Genomic DNA, 21633 nt, shown 5'->3' with positions numbered 1-21633 from the left:
CAGGAGGCTGAGATCTAAGGATCACAGTTCAAAGCCAGCCCTGGCATATAAATCCAAGAGACTTTTATAATCAGTTATCCATCAAAGAAGCCAGAAGAGGAAGTATGGCTCAAGCAGTAGAGTAGCCATAAATGAAAAAGCTAAGCAAGAAAATGAAGCCCAAATGCCGCCCCTCCCCGCATTTTACTTTATTCCTAATTTCATGCCTACTATACAATAAAAAATATGTGCATAACATGTAATACATATTAGATATAATTTTGTAATATATAAGGCACTATATAATATTTAAAGAGGTCTATATATCTTTTGATTAGATTTTCACAATTTAAGTCATAATTTCCTTGCAAATAGGAAACTTCATAGTTCTGAATACTTCAGAATCCCTTGCTTTATTCACTAGAGCTTCTTTACTTGCAAGTGACCAAAACCCCAAAGACAGTGTTTTGAGCAAAAAGTGAGTGAGTTTGCTGGTGTGACCAGAAGTCCCAGGGGTAGACTGGCTTCTGGCCATGACCTAACTCAGGTGCTTCTCTGGGCCAGTGTATCTGTATTCTCTAACTGTTTTGCCCTAGATGGCGGCAGCATTCTCTGACTTTCGTTGCCAGTGGGTCCTAGCTCTCAGCAAAGGCCTGGAGATAATGTCCACCATCTTTGGAGAAGAGAGGAGGGGAACTGGTTTTAACAAAAGCATGTATTCTAAACATAAGAAAAGACATGGATGTAAGGAATGGAAAAAATTGTTCTGGAAGCCTGGGTTTGGAGAAGCTTTTGTCCCTGTAGTTCTGTTCTTTCTTCAATGGAGTGATATAATGAGGAACAAGGCTAGTCACACACACTTTGAGGAAGAATATTTTGCTTTCTATTTACTGAAAGTAGTTTGCTAGCCTTTTCTTGGAACACTGACTACTCATAGACAAGTAATATTGTTGGTCCCGGAAGGATGTGGTATGGCAAGTGGATTGAGGGTGGTTCTGTGACTCCCTTCTGTGCTTTCCCAGCATCGGTGCATACTTCATTTGTTTATATTATTCTTTTAAAATCTCTTTTACTATATATTTTTGTTTCTTCTCCACTACCCACTATCCTGTTGACTTTGAGAGAGGACTCTTGTCTTTTATTCCCAGAGCATTTGGAAGGAACGCAAATAAATGTTTGCAGTGAATAGATAAGAAGAACATGGACTTGGGAGTCCAGCAGCTGTGGTGCCCAGGCTGGATCTGCAACCAAATAGCTGTGTGGTTTTGGTCAGTCCTCTTTGTCTCTCTGAGTTTGGGAATCTCACTCTACCCAGTGAGGATTTTTAAGAGTCTTCCATTACTCCATGTGTAGAAAGGCAGACCAAGCAGGGTGAAGAGCAAGATTTGGCAGGGCATCCTGGCATTTCATTTCCCGGGGAACAGTTTTGAGAGGGGCTGATTACTGTTGTGATAAGAAGCTTTGGTACCAGATAGAGAAGGGAGAGTCTGATGAAAGCCTCAATTGTATTCTTATATAACATTTTCTGGAAAGGTACTAGGAATTAATATTCCTGAGATGGCTGAGGTGACATCATATGTTTGCAAAAGGGCTAAAAGCAGGTGAAACAGATTTTGTGGAGAAAGACTGGCAGCCAGGTCAGGTTCCCAATGGGGAACTTGGGCTGATCTCCTGCTCCATGCTGCCAGCAGAGCCTGTGGGATTCATCGCCCCTGACCCTACTGGGTGCGGATACAAGGAAAAGGGAAGGGCATGTCTGCCTGTGGGCCTTTCCTGAGTGAATACATCTTCCTCCTGACCTGCCCCCCTCCCCATTTTCTCCTTAGAAATGAGGGATTTATGACTTAATCAGAGAAAAGTCTTGAGTATAGAGATGAATTTTCAAAGGGGAAGAGAAATGAGCTAATATCGCTAAATTGAAAGCAGCCAGCGCACATCTTTCCCACCTGTGCTCTGGTGAACTCCGTGGGTGTTCTGTGAGGCAAGGACAGTGTCACCTTGCCAGTGCAGGTTATGTTTTAAATCATCACTGTGGCTGAAGTCTAGTTTCCAGTTACATTCTTATTGTGACCCTTTCCATTTTTCCAAGAAGGAAATAAGCCTTCTAACGCCTAGAACAGGTTGGTAACTCAGTAAGTAGTAACTCAGCTGTGGCCAGTTGTGGGCAAGGCAGTAGGTTCTCCAAGGAAAGCTTTGTCGGGTGTGTCGGCTTATCCTAGGTTTGAACTCAGGCATATAAACATTCCTTGCTAAGGTCTGACACCCTTCAGAAATGATGGGTGTCGAATGCCATAACCAAACCTGCTGTCTAGAGGGGTACTTTCCAAGATTTGCTTTAGGGATATTTAGTGAACAACTGATTTAGCCCATACAAATGGAAAAATGGAAACCCAAGAAATCCTTCCTTTTTGTGTGTGTGTGTCATTTTCCCTGTAGCTGGGAGGATGGTGCTCAACAGAATATCCTGTTCAGTGGAAGTTAAGATTTTTAAATATTTTCTTTCTTTTTTTTAAAGTAAGACAAAATTCATATGCCATAAAACTCATTATTCTTAAAATGTACAATTCAGTAGCTTTCAAAAAATATACTCACAAGATTGTGCAACCATCAACACTATCTTAATTGCAAAAGACTAAGTTAAATGTTGACTTGAATGTTTAAATGAAACATCAGCCAAAGGTCAACTCTTGATTCTCAGAAAACTTGTTTAAAAACTTTGGTCTCTCATTAAGGAAGCTGAAATCTTTATTCAAGTGTCCTTTAAAAAAACCAAAACATATAGTAGGGAAAAAAGAATCAGAGAGCATTGAATTTTTCTCATGCTTGTCACTTGATTTGTTTCTATTCCTGGTGATAGTAAAGTTTCAGTTCTTCAGGCTGAGGATTATTTCCATGGCTTTGTTAAAGAATATTCAAAGAAAGCTATTCACTAGTGGCTCATGCCTGTAAGCTTAGCTACTTATTAGGAGGCTGAGATCGGAAGATCATGGTTTGAAGCCAGCCTGGGGAAGCAAAGTCCTTGAGATACTTAACAACCAAAGAGCCAGAAGTAGAACTGTGGCTCAGGTGGTAGCAAAAAAGCTCAGGGAAAGCACCCAGGCTGAGTTCAAACAAGAGGACCAGCATATTTGTGTGTGCACACACAGAGAGAGACAGAATATTCAAGGCAAAAACAAGAAGACTTCCTTTGTTTTCTTGTCCCTTTTTGAAAGCCATACTCCTTAGGGGAGGGCTTGGGAAGGTCATATTTAAATGCTAGGTAGCGGGCTGGGAATATGGCCTAGTGGCAAGAGTGCTTGCCTCCTACACATGAAGCTCTCGGTTCAATTCCCCAGCACCACATATATGGAAAACGGCCAGAAGGGGCGCTGTGGCTCAGGTGGCAGAGTGCTAGCCTTGAGCGGGAAGAAGCCAGGGACAGTGCTCAGGCCCTGAGTCCAAGGCCCAGGACTGGCCAAAAAAATAAAAATAAATAAATAAATAGATAAATAAATAAATGCTAGGTAGCCATTCATCACTCAAGGAAGTTTATGGTGACCATAGTACTTTAGCTTATGGACAGTCGAGAATCTTTCATACCTTTGAAGACATAGCTGCTTATAGAAAGTCAGAGTTTGACTTTTTCCCATGCAGCTGTCAGGTAAGAACCTCCAAGGGTACTATCTTTCCCTGGGCCCAGAACCTTATCCAACTCTGAAGTGCATTTGGACAGCCTTCTTGGGTTGGCATGGTGAACTGTGGAGTAGCTGATGTGTCTTGAGTGTGCTCACATGTGCACCCGTACACTCGCTTGAGTATACAAGGGAACTGTGAGGCAGCCCTCCATGTTTTTATAAGTTATCTCTTTCTTCTTGCTGCCCTTGTGGTTTGTGGGGTAGGCCAAAGTGCTGCCTCTAGCTTGGGCACATGGCCCAGACATGCTGGCATTCAGTGGCCTATTGTTTCCTGCCCCTGTGTGCATGGACAAAAGACCGGGGCTGGCACAGCTGCCTTCTTGGGGACCATTGTTTGTCTTAGCAGCAGCAGCAACAGCAGCAGTAGTAGTAGTAGCAGCAAAGCCTGAAGTGGTGCTTTCTGCTCTGGACAAAGCAGCCATTCTGTCTTGAAGCAGTAGGGGTGGGGGTGGCTAGAGTCTCTTAATATGTGTGTGGATGCTCTGAGGATGAGAGCAAGGGTGGGGGGGGGAGACCCCTCCTTCCAGACAAGTTGTGGGGAAGGGGAGAGCCTCAGTGGTATCCTGTCACAAACCACAGTGACAGGTATGATCCATTAGCAGATCTTCTTGTGGGTCAGTGTGTGGAGATTGCTTTCTTCCTTTCTCTGTCCTGTATACCTATGGCATACCCTAGGGGTAGGCTCTTAGGACAAGGAAAACATTTTTCCTCCAAGTTGCCCTGGATTGTAGATGTAGGACGTGGAGAAGGGGTCCAGCTTGGCATAGATTAGTCAAACCACAGGCTAGCTAGTGAGTCATTGAGCTAGTTCCAACTTGGTCCTGGGGTCCTGTATCACCCTTCAGCTGGAAAGTGGAGAAGCCACGTTCCAGGGGCTGTAGCTACTCATTTACCCAGAAATACTTCCAAGGCTCATGTAGTGCCCTTTTTCATTTTCCTGCTCCTCTGTCAGCCTCTGTTAGGAGACAAACATTGGTTTAACTTCATCCTTACTTGCATCTAGTTGTATGGCCCTTTGGTGTATAATTAATACATTTAACTTCAATTTGCCATATCTATTGAAGCAAGACAACAGGCAATATCCTATATTCTGTTCAAGAGAATTCAATGAGATTCAATAACTAAAGGCTCATAGCATATGTTCAAGTACACAAATCCCTTAAGGGCCCAGAGGGGGTGCATGCAGTCCATGCTACCCTGTCTGCCATTGAAGAACCAGAGAAAGGATAGAACTCCATGCTGGCTAGATGTGCATGGGGTGTCTTGATATTTCAGAGGAATAAACATGCACCTGTTCCTTGGATGGGACAACTCTGGAGTGGCCTGCTTCGGGAATTTCATGAGAGTTAGTCTGGCACCTCAGGAACAGTCTGCATGGTCTCTTTCTGCTCTTTTGGTTACTGAGATAATTGAGGCAAAGTCTAAGTTGGGCTTTAACAGTCCCAGTGTCCTTCAGTCTCCTCTGTACCTTTGTTCCTGATTAGGTACCTAGAGAACCTTTTTTGCCCTAAGAGATTATTCTTTAGTGGACAAGTCTTGGTACTATCAGAGAGCCTTTTTAATGCCATCTCTACCCACTCAATGGTTACTACTGCTAGCTTTTCATTCTTATCTAGGCAGGGGATAGATACTTCTTGACAAGGGCTGTTGCCTTTAAGAGACCCAGAAACCCCTAGCAAGAACCAGATGCCTGACATGACCTCTGCAGATCTTTCCCCCCAGTGTCCTTGTAATCAGACTCCAAAATACACAGAACAAGAGAGCTTTGATGAATGATGAGGTAGGCGGCTTTTCTGCGCAGCCTTCTGTCTGCTTGAAACAATCCTCTGGTGCTCAGTTTCAGTTCAGGTGAGGTTATGCTGGGTTGGCTGGCATTGGAAGTTGGCAAGGTGTTGTGGGGATGAAGAGGGTGTACTTCACTTACAGATCACTTGAGATCATCCACAAAGGAGCAAATACACATGTTATACAATGATACTCGAGGAAACAGAAACAGGAAAGAAGATGAAGATGAATTTATCAACCCCTAGCTACTCTGAGGCAAAAAAAACAAATGCACCTTTAGTTATCCTTGCTTTAGGGACTGGTTGCAAACCTTTAGGCAGTGTTGCCTCAATCTTGGGATGAACTCTGGATTATCTGCAATGCAGATACAAACAACCCTACATACCTCCTCCTCCCCACCTGCCACAGACATGTATTCTATAACATAGACAGAAAACTTTGCTGCAATTTAGGAAATGGATTTGAAATAAGCATCAGGAAAGGCAGAATATAGATGCTCTTTCCCCCTCCAATCCAGTCATTGTTGCATACTAATGCTTGGATGGAAAACACTTGCTGGGAGAGGGGATAAAAGAAATCATTCCATTGTGACTCAGATGTGGATTGGGACATCTCTTCAGTAGGATACACAGTCCAGGCCTTCTATGAGCTGGAAAACAGTCTAATGTTGGCAGGCTGATTCCTGCAAGTGCCAGGTCTCTTGTCAGTAAAACATTCAGTGTTGCATTCAAGGCAGGTATGAGTACATCTGGAGCTGCCATTGCTATAGTTCCATAGGGATGGTGTTTGCTAGGTGTGGGCACAGGATAACTACCCAGAAACCTGCCAGGCTGGAGCTTAACCAGAAACACTTGTACTTCTGATGGAACAGAGGCTCTGAAACATCTATGAGGATGAAGCAACTGACAGGATGGTATTTGTTAGTGAAAAAGAGCTTTTTCCAAGTTAACTGAGTATATGTGCATTTTTTTTGCACATATCAGACTACGAGCCTCATGAATGCTAGACAAGAACTCCATCACTGAGCTACACCCCAGCTTCCAAGTCAACTCCCCCCTCCCCCAATACTGAGGTTGGAAACTCAGGACCTCATGCTTGTTAGACAGGTGCTCTACTGTGTCACATGTCCAGTCCTTTTTTTGTACTGCCTATTTTTGAGATAAGGGTCTCACTTCCTGCTTAGGTACACTTGAGCCATGATCTGCTTCTGTTAGGCTTCCTCTAGTAGCTGGAATAGCAGGCATGAACTTCTCCACTCAGTTCTTGGTTGAGAAGGGGTATCTTAAACTTTTCTTCCTCAACTGGCCTTAAATCTGGATCCTGCTAGTCTTAGCTTCCTGAGTAGCTAGTATTACAGGTGTGAGTCATTGGCACTTGGCTCCAAGTCAACTTCTTAGAGAATGGCTTACATTTTGTGATGTTGGAAATTATGAAATCGGATTGATTTTGAGTGGTTTATTTTCCTTGAACTCATGGTGCTATTTTGTCCTACCATCAAACTTTGAATGTGAGTCCCTTTCTACCTTTTCAAAAAAAAAATCTGGATCCTTATCATACTTTGTGAGCATTCTAAAACCATTTTGAAATGTAAACAGTATAAAAATTGAGGTTTCTTTGGGTTTGAATTCTAGCTCACCACTTACTAGCTTGACTTCTTTAAGACTCCATTGTCTCATCTTTTAAATGGTGGTAAAGAAGTTCCTACCACATATGATCATTCATCTGGGACTTTTTGTCAGAAGAACCCCCAAATTTCTGGCACTGTGTCAGAAACCCAGTGAATTGCTCAATAAGTACTTAGTTTTGAATATTATTATGCGTAAGAAGCAGCTTCTTCAAAAGAAACCAGCAGATTCAGTGTTCTTTAGTGGTCCAAAAAGAGTTGGTGGAGTTTTATGAGGCCAATTTTAGGCTTTTAAATTAAGGGCTTTGAAACCTCCAAGGGACAGAGACAGGTAAATGGAAGGTGGTAAATGTCCGAGTGTGTGGGGTTTGTGTAAGGCTGTCCATGCCTGACATGTTCCCTTGTTCTCTTGCAGAGATCCGAGCTCAGCTCACAGAGCAGATGAAATGCCTGGACCAGCAGTGTGAGCTCCGGGTGCAGCTGCTACAAGACCTACAGGACTTCTTCCGGAAGAAGGCTGAGATTGAGATGGACTATTCCCGCAACCTGGAGAAGCTGGCTGAGCGCTTCCTGGCCAAGACTCGCAGCACCAAGGACCAGCAATTTAAGTAGGAACTCTTTGGCTGTTGCTTTGAGAGACCTTGTGAGTGGGGGGGAGGGGGTGGGGAGGCAGGAGGTACCACTTGATCCAGTTGGATTTATGAGCCTGTGACTTCAAATTAAGTGAAAGCCCTCAAGGACTTCTCTCTTTCTGCCTCAGGCTTATGGGCAGTAGTATATCTTAGAGAGATCAGAATAGATGCTGAACCAGGCATGGTAAGGCATATAGGTTTGCACAAACAACTCAATATGTTGGTTCTAGTTATCCCTAATTTATAAATGAGGGAGGTGAAAAGAGGTTAAGGAGATCTGGCTTTAGTTTCTATACTTTTAACCATTTACCAAACTGTCTTTCACTAGAAGTAGCTCATGTTGTAGTCATACATCTAAATCCCTGCCTAAGCGATGACTAAAGCCTATTCCTTCCCAGTTACAGTAGTTTACATATCCAGCCCTTTCACTCTGTACCCATTGCCATTGTCCTCGTTTCGGTCGTTATATTTTTTCCTGAATGATTGTAACATGGTGTGAATTGCTAGTCTTCTAAAGCAGAGATTTTCAATCTTGGATGCATCTCAAAATTCTCTTTATAACTTCACATATATGGAAATCTGGGTCCTGTTCCAGAACAATTAAATGAGAATCTGGAATAGTATGGCGTAGGTAAGAGGATTTTATAGATGCTTTCCATTCTGGAAAGCGCCAATGCTCAGGGCCACAGTAAACTGCCTCTCCCCATTCCGATCTGCTTGTTCCAGTATGAGGCCCTGCGTTCAAACCCCAGTACTGAAGAAAAGAAAAAAGAAAAAGATTTAGTCTTTCTGAAACACATTGAGGATTGGGCAGTTTCTCTGTGCAGAACTCTTAGTGATTTCTCATGTGCATGTGTTTTGACCTGCAAGGTATCATCTACCAGCATCTGAGTTTTTAGAAATGCAGAACCTCAGGCCCCACCCAGACATCCTATTGCAAAATCCCTAGGTGATCTGTGTGTGTGCTGAAATTTGCTCTGTTCACAAAAGTTCACACCTCTTGGCTTGGTGTCAAGCCTCTCTACATCTGGCCTTGGCCTGCCTTCCAACCTTGCTTCTTGTTTTGGTTCCAGAGTACTTTAGCTAACTAGAACTGTCACTCCAGTGGGTTGTAGGTGTCCTATTATTGAGCTTATGAGCTCATTTGTCACATCTCTGTGTATCTAAGCCATACACCTAAGCTGTGGGACCTATTTCAGTTGCTTCCTGTTCTCAGAAACTTTCCTGATTTTCCCAGAAGAAAGAATATTCCTCCTTTACTGAATTTTCACAGGATTTTGTTTTTCTTTTGGGACATGCAGCATGATCTTTTAAAAAATTTCTTTCCTTAGTGGACCATAGAAGTTTATTTGATTTATCTACTAGCATATGTGGTTGAAAGCAGATGCTCAGTAAATACTGTGTAATGAATGAATGAATGAATGAACCTAAGAATAAATGCCATATATATCCTATTTCCCCAGCTTTCTGTTTTTGTTTATTCCTCTAGTAGTACAGGAAAGAGATATAGTAATTATTTACAAGCCAGCTCTGAGCAGTGAACCTAGAAGTTAAGACTGAAAATGTATGACATGCTCAACACTGGCCAAGATGAGAATTTCCTGCAGATGTTTTCTCTTCAGAGTCCCTTATCTTTTCTGAGTCCTATTTTCTTTAAGATAAAAGAATCATCTAATAATGAAATGTTATTTTAGTATGTGATAAATGAAGACTTGGGGGAAGGATCATTTGCTTCAGAAAATGATTTAATGTTGCATTTCTTCTGTTGGTAATTCCTACTAACTTTAAAATAACATTTAAGTTTTAGTACTGTATCTTATTCTCAGTTAAAGACATACTTAATATAAATTAAGATAGATGTGCTAATTTCTAAATTTTCTGAATTACGATTAAGATCACATACAAGGAACAGGATTATTTTCTACAAGGCTGGAAGATAAAACTGTACATGATTTTTTTTTCTCATATGACCAGTGAGTATTTATTGAGCTCTGTGCTCAGTACTATACAAAAAGTATATAAGAGAATTTTTATATCAATCCGTGGGTGTACCATACCTGGTTAGAAAGGAAATATTTTTGAATAAAGGAAGCAAGTAGGAGATAAAGCAATAGTGATCTCATTAAGAGCTTATTGGTGTTATTTGGAATGGGGATCTGACAAGGGGTCAGATAAAAAGCATCATTTAGATAGATAAAGAAAGCATCTGGAGGGGTCTGAAGTTTTCATGAAGTAAGTGGGACTTACGTTAGATTTCCGTAATGGATTTGTGTAGGAGAGAGAACAGCATGTACAGAAGGGAGGAGACAGAAGTGGGATAAGGGGTAGTAGCAGTTCATGTGGGATCTAGTTTTGCTTAAAGGAAAGTTGTTATATATTTATCCAGTTAACATGCATTACACATTCCTTGAGCCTCCTTCATTGTGCCTTGAAATACAGCGAAGAGGAAACAATGACTGCCCCTTCCACGCGGCACTTAAGTGAAGAAACGGGTATTAAACAAATCACTCTATTAGGTATGTAATTTGAAGTTGGAGTAAGTATTGTGGAAGGAAAGGACAAGGTGGTGTACAATCCTAGGGGGCTTCTGCACTTTATGAATTGCTTATTCAAATAGCTTCCTGTCTGACCTCATCCAGAGTAGCAATGTCCTTATTTAAAACACCCCCTATGGATATTAAGATGAGCTTTGGAATTTTTGGTTAATAGGGAAAAGATACATGTATTATGTGAAAGAGTTATAAGAGGAGAACACTGAGGCTTTCAAAGCAGAGGAAAGTAAGGTTAAAAATAAAATTGCAGGGGCTGGGGATATAGCCTAGTGGCAAGAGTGCCTGCCTCGGATACACGAGGCTCTGGGTTCGATTCCCCAGCACCACATATATAGAAAATGGCCAGAGGTGGCGCTGTGGCTCAAGTGGCAGAGTGCTAGCCTTGAGCAAAAAGAAGCCAGGGACAGTGCTCAGGCCCAGAGTCCAAGGCCCAGGACTGGCCAAAAAAAAAAAAAAATTGCACTAGAGTAGATGTAATTGTGTAATTGTGGCCTCTGTTATAGAGTGGAGATGTTGCAAGAAGACTTGTTTTGAACAGCAATTCTACATTGGACAGGTTGGATCTGGGGGAATGTGAGGCCTCAGGCATCCTGGGTGAGATGCGTTGCTGAGTTTACAGGTTCTGACTGGGAACAACTAGCAGAATCTACTTGTAAATGTGACTGTAGAATCATCCTTGTCAATAGATATAAATGAACTCAGAGAAGGGGAAAACAACAAAGCACTAAAGTCCAGGACCCCTGCCCTGGGAAGCACTAGTGTCAGGGATAAAATCTTATTACAGGAAGAAGTAAAATTACTGAAAAGATAGAGGAGAGGGTTGACTGTCTTCCTGCCCCAGCAGGTAAAATGATAGGAGGTAAGACAGGCCGCCAATACCAGTCTCAATAGAACTAGATATGTTTGCTGTCAAATTGGTTGATAAAAGTCAATCCTGGCAAGTTATTATCGATAATCTCATGTTTAATGCATTAGGAGAGACACAAAGAAGATTAAAATGAGCCCCAAATGCAAAAGCTTTCTATTTGTTAGAAAATATGCATATGTGAAACATATGCAATTACTGATTTTTGTAGGTCAAAGATGGTCACATAATGGCAGATTCACATGGTGCATTCTAATACAAGAAGAGATGAGACAAACGTACAAATGTACTGGTTATCAGCAAGAGAAAGAGAGGTCCAGGCAAATGCTACTTTCATGCATCATTTATCCCTAAAAATTTAAACAAAAGTCAAATAGTTGAAAGCCCAATTAGAGTTTTACATGGAATAGAGAGGTTCTATCATTATTGTAAGAATGTATGTGAACCCGGCTGTCGGTAGATCACTCCTATAATCCTAGCTACTCAGGAGGCTGGGAGCTGAGGATCATGGTTGAAAGCCAGCCCAGGCAGGAAAGGCCATGAGACTCTTTTCCCCAATTAGCCACCAGAAAACTGGAAGTGGAGCTGTGGCTTAACTGGTAGAGCACTAGCCTTGAGCTGAAGAGCTCAGGGACATCGCCAAGGTCCAGAGTTCAAAGCCCATGACTGACCAAAAAAAAAAATAATAAATAAATCTATGAATTTCTGATTTATATTTCACCTGATATATTTTCAGCATTTTGCATTTTGTCCTTTGCCTTTCATTTTTTTCACAATTAAACCCATGACCTATCTGCTTCTGTCTAGTGAACATCTGAAAGGTAAATAGGGCTGATTTCTCCACCTTTCTTACTAGTAGAGGATGAGAGCTTTACTTCCAGTGCAGGATGAGTAACAACATTCTTATTCTTCTATTTTCCCCTCACTTTTGTATTGCAAAAGATAACCTAACATCCAGACGTTTGCACACTGTGAGTATTGTTGCATAGAGATAACTATACCATTGAAACTGAGCTGGTCATTTGGCAGGAGGCACCACTAGGCAGAGCTTTGAAATATTAGTTAGCAATGACATAGGGAGGACATTTTAGGTATGTGTGATTTGATTTAGAAATACTAACTTACACAAGATAGTTAAGAATCTCTCTGTTATCAAAGAGTCTGAACATCTGCAGTGTAGGACTGTGTCATGCTCCTTATTTGTTAACTGGAGTATTGTCTTTGTATGACCTCAAATGGCTCACTGCCACCATGTCCCCATTCTAGCCAATGGGAAAAGCAACAGGGTAAAGGGAAAATATGCAGACTAGAGGTGGCATATATATGGCCTTCAGTTCATACACACTTAGCCAGAACTTAGTCATATGGTTATGCTGAACCATAAGGGATCCTGGAAAATGAATTAATTGTTCCAAGTGATGATAAAGTAGAGTTTCGGTTAATCCAAACTGGGAAGCCTAGTGGGGAACAGTCAGCAACATCTGCCACATTGTCTCTGTGTGGTGAGAAAGGGCAGGTATGAGAAAGAACATAGCTACCCATCCATACCAAGTACCACATGTGTCCACAGAAAAGGAATGTGCTATGGTTCCAAGACTGAAGAGGGCTTTGCAGAGGTGAAGCTCAATGCCTAGAAAATGGCAGAGTGGATCCAGACAATAAAGAAATGACAGAAGGAAGATAAAGAGATAGGGGAAGGATGGATAGATAGATAGATAGATAGATAGATAGATAGATAGATCGAAGAATAAAGACCCAGAGGATAAAAGGGGTGGGAGACAAGAATTGTAGATAATTCATCTGCTTTGCTAAAGAACAAGAGTTATAAATATGATAGTGAAATATGCCAGGAAATGTTGGTAGGGGCCAGAAGATTACAGAGATTTATGAATACCGGTTGACAGGGTCTGGGCTCTATTCTGTAAGCTTAGGGGAGCCATTGATAATTTTTTGAGCAAGGAACATAATTATGGCTGTGCTTTAAAAGGTAACTATGGCAACAGTGCCTACAATCATTGGCAGCAGAGGGGCTGGAAGAGAGGACCTGCTAGGAAGGTATGGCAGTCCAGTGGTGAGGTTAATGTGGGCCAAAACCAAAGTCATGCCCTTGGGAAGAGGAAAGATAGGGCCGAATGTGAGGGCAAGAATCAATTGAAGTGAAATAAGCTGGGACAGAGAAAGTCCTCTTAGTTTCCAGAATCTCTGGAGTGGCAGTTGTACTGTATTTTCATTCAGCAAGCAAACTGTAGCCTTGATTTTGCTGATTCTATGACTGGTCCCAGAATAGTTCGTTCTCTGCCCAAAGCATCTCAGTGGGCACTTGTCACCTCCCCTGGAGCTCTAGCAGCTGTCGGCCTTGCAATGCCATGCATTTTGTCTCCCTGTGCTGCTAGGAGAGCAGCTGCCAGCAGCGACTCTGGGCAGACGCATGTCAGGGACATGGAAACTATTCAACTGGGGATGGGGGCAGCTTGGCCAGGGCTGAAGGCTGTCCACATGGACGCATCCCACCCCTTTCCAGGCCATTTTCTCACCATGGCTCCATTTCCACCACTCATCCTGGGTTAGGGCTGCTATTTTGTTACAGTTTTAAGTAATTGCATCTAGGGACAAATGCTGAACTGCCTTTTCATCTTGTCTAGGACTCTACTTCTTCCTCCCCCAGAAGCCATTACCCAGGCACCCTTTGGCTTTGCTTCCTGTTCTGCTCTGTTCCTGCTCACCTTTTGTCTCCTCCACCGGTGCTGTGTTCAGCGACAGTGTTAAAAAAAAATTTGGTCTCATCCCGCTGCCCCAGAGGAAGAGTGAGAAATGCTGCAGATCTAACACTAGTGATTATTTCAGTCTACCTTCTTCTGCTTTAAGATAGATAATATGGCCCCTCTGTTCCTGTCTGAAATTCTGTCAGCTTGGTTTGATTAAGAGCCAAGATAAAATAATCACGTGAGGGTAGGAAGGCTTCTTAGGGAAGATGTTCTTGCATTTTCTTTAGCCCCTTGAAGAATATAAATGTATTCCTATTTGTTGCTGAGCCTTTGATTGTCTCTTTTAAGTGAGATCTGTGTTAATATTACCCAGCAGGATTCTAATTGATAATGCGTTGGCTGGTTGTTTTTTTTCCTTTCCCTTAGACTTGCTGTAAATTACCTTTCAGTCGTAGCTCACTTGGTTTTGATCTCTTACTTTTAATAGCTCTTTTCTTTGTTTTACTTTGAGATAGCGTTTTTTTTTTTCTATTGAGTTTTTAGAGGACTACTTTCACATCACTCTCCTGCTGTGTTCCTTAAGGAGCCTAATGCTATTTTATAACCAGCAACATCTTTTCTGCCTTCCTCCAGCTTTTCCTTCTCCTCAACAAATATTTGTTGAACATTTAAAGATATTATTATTCTAGGCTCTTAGAGGAGGGAGCTCAAAGAACTAAAAATAGTAGTTCTTTGTCATATACATTTATGACTTTGTCAGTGAGAAATTGTACCTGAATAGAAGAACAAGCCATCGATGTAAGGCTATGTGTGGTAAGCACTATGTATGTGCTACAGAAGAGATGACACACGGTTGGTGTGGTCAGGAAGCTTCAGTGAGGAAATGGGATATGAATCAGCCTCTAGGGAAGGTGGATAGGATCCTGATAGATGGAGAATAAGGAAGGGAAGGGGATCTGGGGAAGGACAGTGAAAGGAAAGAAGGCAGTAGTACTTCAGTGTAGAGTAAGTAGACTGGTTTGGCTGACGTAACAGTAGCTATGAAGCAATTTGAGCTAGCATTGTATCATGGAGCACTTTGGCTCTTGACTAAGACCTTTGGCTTACTACAGTAGACACTAGAAGCCATGGAAGGTTTGAATAGTTTATTGTATGAACATAGGTATAAGCTCTTTTTAAGGAAAACTAAACCCAGCAGAGGTTTGCTAAGTGACAAGAGATTTGAGATGGGGACTCAGTTGTCCAGTACATAATAAGGACTTAAGTCATGGTGGGATGGTAGCATGGAAAGAATAGGAATTGATCTTTTTGTTCATTTAGCAAATATGAATTGTGCTTTGACCATGTGCCAGACACATGCCAAGCAGGGTATAGGGACCACCTCCTGCACTTCTGGAGCTTCCAGTCTAGAGGCAGATGGAAAGCACCTGGTGCCTGAGGAATCTCCTGGAAGTGATGATGAGAAATCATCTGGTGGGATTCAGATTTCAGTGATCTTGGAAGCACAAAAGAAAGAGGGTTCTGAAGTTTCCTTTGGACTTTAGTAACAGGTAAACTAATGAGGCCTTTAACCAAAATGGGATAGAATTGCTTTGGAAAGGCTAAAATAGGAGAAGTTTGTTTTTTGGGATGTTAAATTTAAGGTGTTGGAAGCATGTCAGAGACAAAACTTCCAATAATAAACAGAAAATGAATAACTGGCGGAGCACTGGTGGCTTATGCTTGTAATCCTAGCTACTTGGGAGGCTGAGATCTGAGGATTGCAGTTCAAAGCCAGCCCATCCAGGAAAGGCCATGAGACTCTTATCTCCAATTAACCACCAGAAAAATGAAGTTGCCTGTGCCTTAAAGTGGTAGAATGCTAGCCTTGAGCAATAAAGCCCAGGGATATAGCCATATAGCCTAGGCCCTGAGTTCAAGCCCCGTGACCAACTAAAAAAAAATTTCAAGGCGGGGGGGAGGAAGGGAAATTTCCTTTGTATTGTTGGCATTCTGATTGCAGCATAAACAGTTAAAATAGATTTATTTTATATTTATTCAGAATATATTTTTGGAACCTAATTGAATACTGAGCATTGAGCGAAGTACTGGAAATGGAGTGGGAAAAGTCAAGAGAGTATTGTATTCTCACTCACATTGAATAAATGGGTATAAAGGAGTGTACATGGAAGTATATATACTTAGTTGGTTGGCTGAGTTGTTGTCTCTGTTGGAAGGGATGTGAGGGAGCAGGCCTAGGTATCTCAGGAATCTGGTAGACATTTAACCTGCAATCCTCCTTTCAGTGGGAAGACAGATACACAATTAATTAACAAGAAATTCTGGTAGAGTCCATGTTCTTGGCCTTAGGCCCAGTATTTGGACGTGCACAGTCTGTATAGATAGGTTACTTATTGCTGATGGATTCCTCTTCTGGAGTTAAGTTCAAAGTTGTTCACTAGTCTCACAGGATAGCACTGCGTGGAAAGCACAGAGTCATTTGGCCTTGAAGCATGTTTTAGCTGTGGTTGCAAGTCAGGAAAGGGCAGATGGTCAGAAAGTTCCTCTTTGAATATGGGGTGACCTTTAAAGACAGAAGTAACAGGAAACATGAAGTTGCCAGAAGGGAGAACTCACTAATTTCCTGGGACCAGTGTGTCATTCATTCATATTGGACATACTTGGAGATATTTGTTCCATTTAGAAAGGTTTTGTCCAGATGTAGCATGCGGTGTTGAGCAAGGGTTGGCTTTCCTTCCCCATGCCTTTTTATTGAGAAGCTAATAGAAGGGCTCCTGGTGTGATTTGCACTGGCCCAATCTATATAGAAACTTGTATGGTGGCTGAATGGATAAAGCAAGATGGAAGAGATACAAGAAAGAAGTTTGGTGATCAGCAAGACAGGAAGGTGGCCAATCTTTAAAGTGGAGAAATAGCTCTGTTGAAAGCTCTTTGGGAAGCTTTGTGACGTAGTAGACAGAGCTCAGAGCTTTGAATCAGACAAACTTAGGTCTGAGTTCCTTTTCTCCCACATTGAGCTCTGTGACTTGGAGGAAGTCAGTGTACCCCTTTAACTCTTGGTTTTCTTATCTATGAAAGGTAGAAAGTAATGCTTTGAAGCATTGTTTTAAGGATCAAATATAATATATGTAAAGCACTAGGCTTCTTTCTATAACTTAGTAGGTGCTCAATAAATGGTAGCTTATGTCGTTAATATCACCACAGGAAAAATAGAACATGATTGTTAAGATCATAGGGTCTAGTACCAAATTTCCTGAGTTTTGCAATCCTGGATTTCCACACTTATTGTATGAATTTAGATGAAGGTTCTTAATTACCTCAGTCTCTTCTGTTGTAAAGTGATGATAATATAGTAGTACCTACCTTGTGGAGTAGCTATGCTAATGACATGAGTTAATATATATGAAGACATTAGGGTACTGCTTTGAACTTAGTAGCAACTTTGAGGCCCAGAGAGACTGAGCATGACCACACTAGGTAGAACATTAAATGCACTAGCTATGAGCATGACTAGGTAATAACATCACCTTAGTTTCCATTTTCTTCAGAGACTTCTGTGAGCCCTCTTCAAGGACAAACTCATCCTTTGGTGTGGATTTTGATGGCATAGCTTCCTTGGGTAGGACTTGTACTGAAAAGGGGTCATGCAGTTCAACTCTGGAATGTCACTTTTAGAACCAGGGTCATAGTTGAAGAGAAAAAAAAAGTCATACAGCCATCGTCTGGCTTCCTTACCTTCTTAAAGTCAGTAGTTAGGCAAATTGCTGGACTGGTAGGGTTTCTGTAAAAGTGTAATGTGATTCAAGTGGATAAAAGGCCAGTCTTTGCTCAGCCTGACAGTGTTTACCATTGAGAGCCACAGGCCAGGGCAGCCCAGGCCTCAGCATGAGCATAACAGAATGTGGTTTACTGGGTTGTTGGGTTCATGAGGCCAAACAGAACTTTTCCACATAAATGGCTGTATATCATCTCTTGGGGTAGAGAATGATAGAAGATAGGCCAGAAGCAAAAACCTTTTTTTTTTTTTTTTTTTTTTTTGGGTCCATTGTGGGGCTTAAACTCAGGGCCTGAGCCTCTTTTTGCTCAAGGCTAGCATCCTACTACTTGAGCCACAGCACCACTTCTGGTTTTTGAGTGGTTTATTGGAGATCAGAGTCTCAGAGGACTTTTCTGCCTAGGCTAGCTTTGAACCTCAACCTCCTGAGTAGCTAGGATTATAGGCATGAACCACCAGCGCCTAGCTAACCCTGCTTTAAGCAATTGGGAGGATGTGAGGGACTCCTGAGGGCTTCTTGTGTCTCCTGGGATTGGGTGCTGGAATGTCAGCAGGCCACACACCTCAGGCTTTCAGCTCCCCGAAGCAGAGACACTGGTGATAATGCCCCTTGACAATAGCACTGAGGTAAGGGGAGCTTGCAGGGTTTTGTTGTTGTTGGTTTTTTTTTTTTTTTTTTCTGCTCCTGGAAGCCCCTTAATAATGCCATCGTAGTTCACACAGGAAGCAATGTGTGGCTGAGGGGGTGGGATCTTTAATTGGTAGGAATTCTCAGCCAATTAAATAAACTGTCTTTTATCCTGTTCTCTTTGAAAGGCAAAAGCTATATCATCTTATTGGGAGCTGACTGTGTTAAGTGGGAGGGTTTATAAGATAAGAAGAAAAGACAGTCTCTGCTTGTATAGACTTTCATCGTTGAAATGGGGAAAAATCAGGCAGGCTGTGAGAGAATAAGAGGAATGCACGGGCACACGAAGCTAAAAATAGGCCTCATTTAAAGCAAGTTCCAGTAGTCCCTGGAAGGGAGAAAAGGTGGGGTGCTCTGGAGGGACTCATGCTAGGCTCAGTCAAGGAAAAGGAAAAGATAGCACTGTTAGGTTCTCAATTAGATTTGGTCCCATGTTAATTGAAGTAAAGACTTTCCTATCTAATTCCTGCACTGAGCTCAAGTTATCACACGGAGGAGAAAGCATCATATGAGAAGGGCTTGTGTTAATGAAGGATCCATTGAGCAGGAGAGAAAGTGGGGCTTGGATTTTTCAGAGTTGAGACAGGACCATCTTTCCTGTCTGTCCCCGCTTCCCTACTGTCATTACCCCTCAGGTTTTATATTCAGGAAGGATCAATGAGCACAGTTCTGCTTCTAAACATATTTTGGGTACAGCTGGCTAAAGAACCAGGATTAGAAAATGAATAGAACCAACTAGGATTATCTTCAATGGTGGGATGCTGAGCTGTGTTTGCTGATTTCTGCTTAAGCAATCGGGACAGGGCATCCTTGCATGAAATTCAGACATCCCTCCCTGGCAGCCTCTGTGTTAAAGTAGAGGTTGCAGAACAAGTCTGGCAGCTCTCAGCCTGAACCCTTGTAAACAACAGATGTTCATAACCAAAGTTCTAGGGGTGGGGGTAGGGGTTTTCTGGTGGTGCTTGAAATTCTTTGAATTTATAGGCAGCATCTCAGGGATTCGGCAAAAAGGAGGAAGTTGCATAGACTTATTCTTCAGCTGACAGGTGGAGATGATGCTTCTGATGGATTTCCTTGCAAGACAAAACATGGCCTATTGGGTGGACTCTGACTGGAGAATGAAGGAACTTGGGGAAGCAGGCACAGTTAAATGCTCACCTTCCAAGGTGTGCTGACTTCCTGCCCTCCTCTTCCCTCACTCTACCCCCCTTTCCCTCCCTTTTTTTTTTGTTGGTCGTGGGGATTGAACTCAGAGCCTGGGCACTGTCCCTGAGCTCTTCTTTTGTTCAAGACTAGCACTCTACCATGTTGAGCCACAGCTCCACTTCTGGTTTTCTGGTGGTTAATTGGAGATACGAGTCTCATGGCCTTTCCTGCCAGAGCTGGCTTTGAACCGTGATGGTTTCAGCCTCTGAGGAGCTAGGATGACAGGCATGAGCCACATGGTTTGAATTTGTCAGCCTCTTCCCTTTTTTCCACCGAGCTCTATATACACATATATTCAGGTGCACACTCTCTGTTTCTATCGGTCTGTCTGTCTCCCTCTGTGTGCACAGTTGTATATGTGTTGTTGGGAATTGAACCCAGGGGTTCCGACATGCTAGGCAAGTGGATCACACTCCCAGCCACTTCTTTTGTTTGTATTTTATTTTTGAAATTGGATCCTTCTAACTTTGCTTTCTAACTTTGGCCTGGCATTTGCAATTTTCTTGCCTCTTACTTGCATGTTGCCAAGATTATAGGCATGTACTACTGGACTTTTCCTTAAACTATCTGTATAACCCACACTGGCTTAAAACTTCTGATTCTCTTGCCTCAAGTGGTAGGTTACAACTTGTACTTTTCTTGAACCTAAGCTTATTCTTATCCATTCTCAGTGTTGATTTTTTTCTTTTAATTTTTGCTGGTTCTGGGGCTTGGAATTTAGGTCCTGAGCAATGTCCTCTTTTAACTCAAGGCTAGTGCTCCACCACTTGGGTCACATCTCAACTTCTACCTTTTTGGTAGTTTATTCGGCATAAGAGTCTCATGGACTTTCCTGCCTGGGTTCTTTGAACTGTGATCGTCAGATCTCAGCCTCCTGAGTAGCTAAGATGACAGGTGTGAGCCATGGTTGCCCAGCCTTCAGTGTTGATTTTGCAGGTCCCCATTGTATCATTAAGATAAAAATAAGAGAATCCCACAGATCAGGGTTGGTATTCACTAACTTTGTACATTCTTAGACCAAACAGCAAAGTTTGGACTTCTCTTCTAGAAGAAATGACAATATATATTCTTAGTTTTCAAACACATAGATGATTTTTTTTGTATTCAAAAAAATTATAATTTTATTAATACTTAAATAAAATATTAAGTGATAAAGAGCTTGTTTGGAGGTTCTAGCAGAGGAGCACAGCTACTAGTATACCCTTGACCGAAGACCAGTAGTCCTCTATCAAGGATGGTCATCCTCTTCAACTGAGCACGCAGCTTTGGGAGGGTCGCACATGGAGCCGTGAGAGAGGAAGGGGACACCCCCCCTAGCCAGCCAGATCAGCCGAATCAACCCTGGTGATCAATGGGGTGACAGATGTCTCAGCCAGATCGCCCTCACATCCTTACGTGATAAAGAAACATTAATTATTCTAAGTTTTGTATTTGATAAATTTAATCTTATCTGTTACATACATGACTTTACTAAGTATAAGCACTCATGTAAAAATAACAATCTTATTATCTCATTTTATAGTATTATATAAACATAATTATTCTATTTTAATAAGAAGAAAACTTATTTGGAGATAGGGTAATTGTTCTGAAGTTGCATATTTTTCATGCAGTATATTCAAAATCACATAGATGATTTTTATCAAGATTCTCAGCTAGTTGTTTTGGCTTATTAGAGTGGCAAAAAAACTTGTCCAGACACAATATATTGCTATGGGGTGTGTGTGTGTGTGTGTGTCCCTGAACTTTTATGCTCAAGGCTAGTGCTTTACCATTTGAGCCACAGCTCCACTTCTGGCTTTTTGGTGTTTATTTGGTCAAGATAGTAGGACTTAAAGACATTTCAAACATTTACTCAACACCTCTTCTATGCCAAGGACTAATACTAGGCATTAGAAGAATAAGCCATGGTTCTAGTACAAGGAGATTGTCATTTGAAACAGTAATTTTATTTTTGGTATTACAGGGATTAAAAAAAACAAAAAAGACTTAGAGCATCAAGTTTGTTAGGCAGTTGTTCTACCACCTAAGCCACACCCACAGCCTTTTTTTTTTTTTCTTTTGTTATGTTTTGGATAAAGTGTTGGGTTTTTACCCAGGTCAGTCTCAGATTATGAGCCTCCTACCTGTGCCTCCTGTATATCTTGG

At 41.9% G+C, this 21633-nt stretch overlaps 1 protein-coding gene and 1 long non-coding RNA gene across 4 annotated transcripts in view; one reads left to right on the top strand and one right to left on the bottom strand.

Moving 5' to 3' along the window:
* Srgap2 (SLIT-ROBO Rho GTPase activating protein 2) overlaps positions 1-21633 on the top strand; it is a 239592-nt gene that overhangs the window by 89896 nt on the left and 128063 nt on the right. For all 3 annotated transcript variants that reach the window (XM_048357034.1, XM_048357033.1, XM_048357035.1), the window contains exon 3: positions 7478-7670. In XM_048357034.1, coding sequence (XP_048212991.1) covers positions 7478-7670 — 193 coding nt within the window. The remainder of the gene's footprint in view (positions 1-7477; positions 7671-21633) is intronic.
* LOC125359339 lies at positions 316-18956 on the bottom strand. Its single transcript, XR_007212538.1, has 4 exons — positions 18945-18956; positions 14368-14382; positions 6527-6532; positions 316-529 (listed from the first exon to the last, which is right to left on the bottom strand). It is a non-coding gene; the product is annotated as an uncharacterized LOC125359339 (long non-coding RNA).

Source organism: Perognathus longimembris, chromosome 11, assembly GCF_023159225.1.
Source record: "Perognathus longimembris pacificus isolate PPM17 chromosome 11, ASM2315922v1, whole genome shotgun sequence".
Lineage (NCBI taxonomy): Eukaryota > Metazoa > Chordata > Mammalia > Rodentia > Heteromyidae > Perognathus > Perognathus longimembris.
Note: the sequence above shows the minus strand (reverse complement) of the source record. Positions and strands in the feature narration are given on the sequence as shown.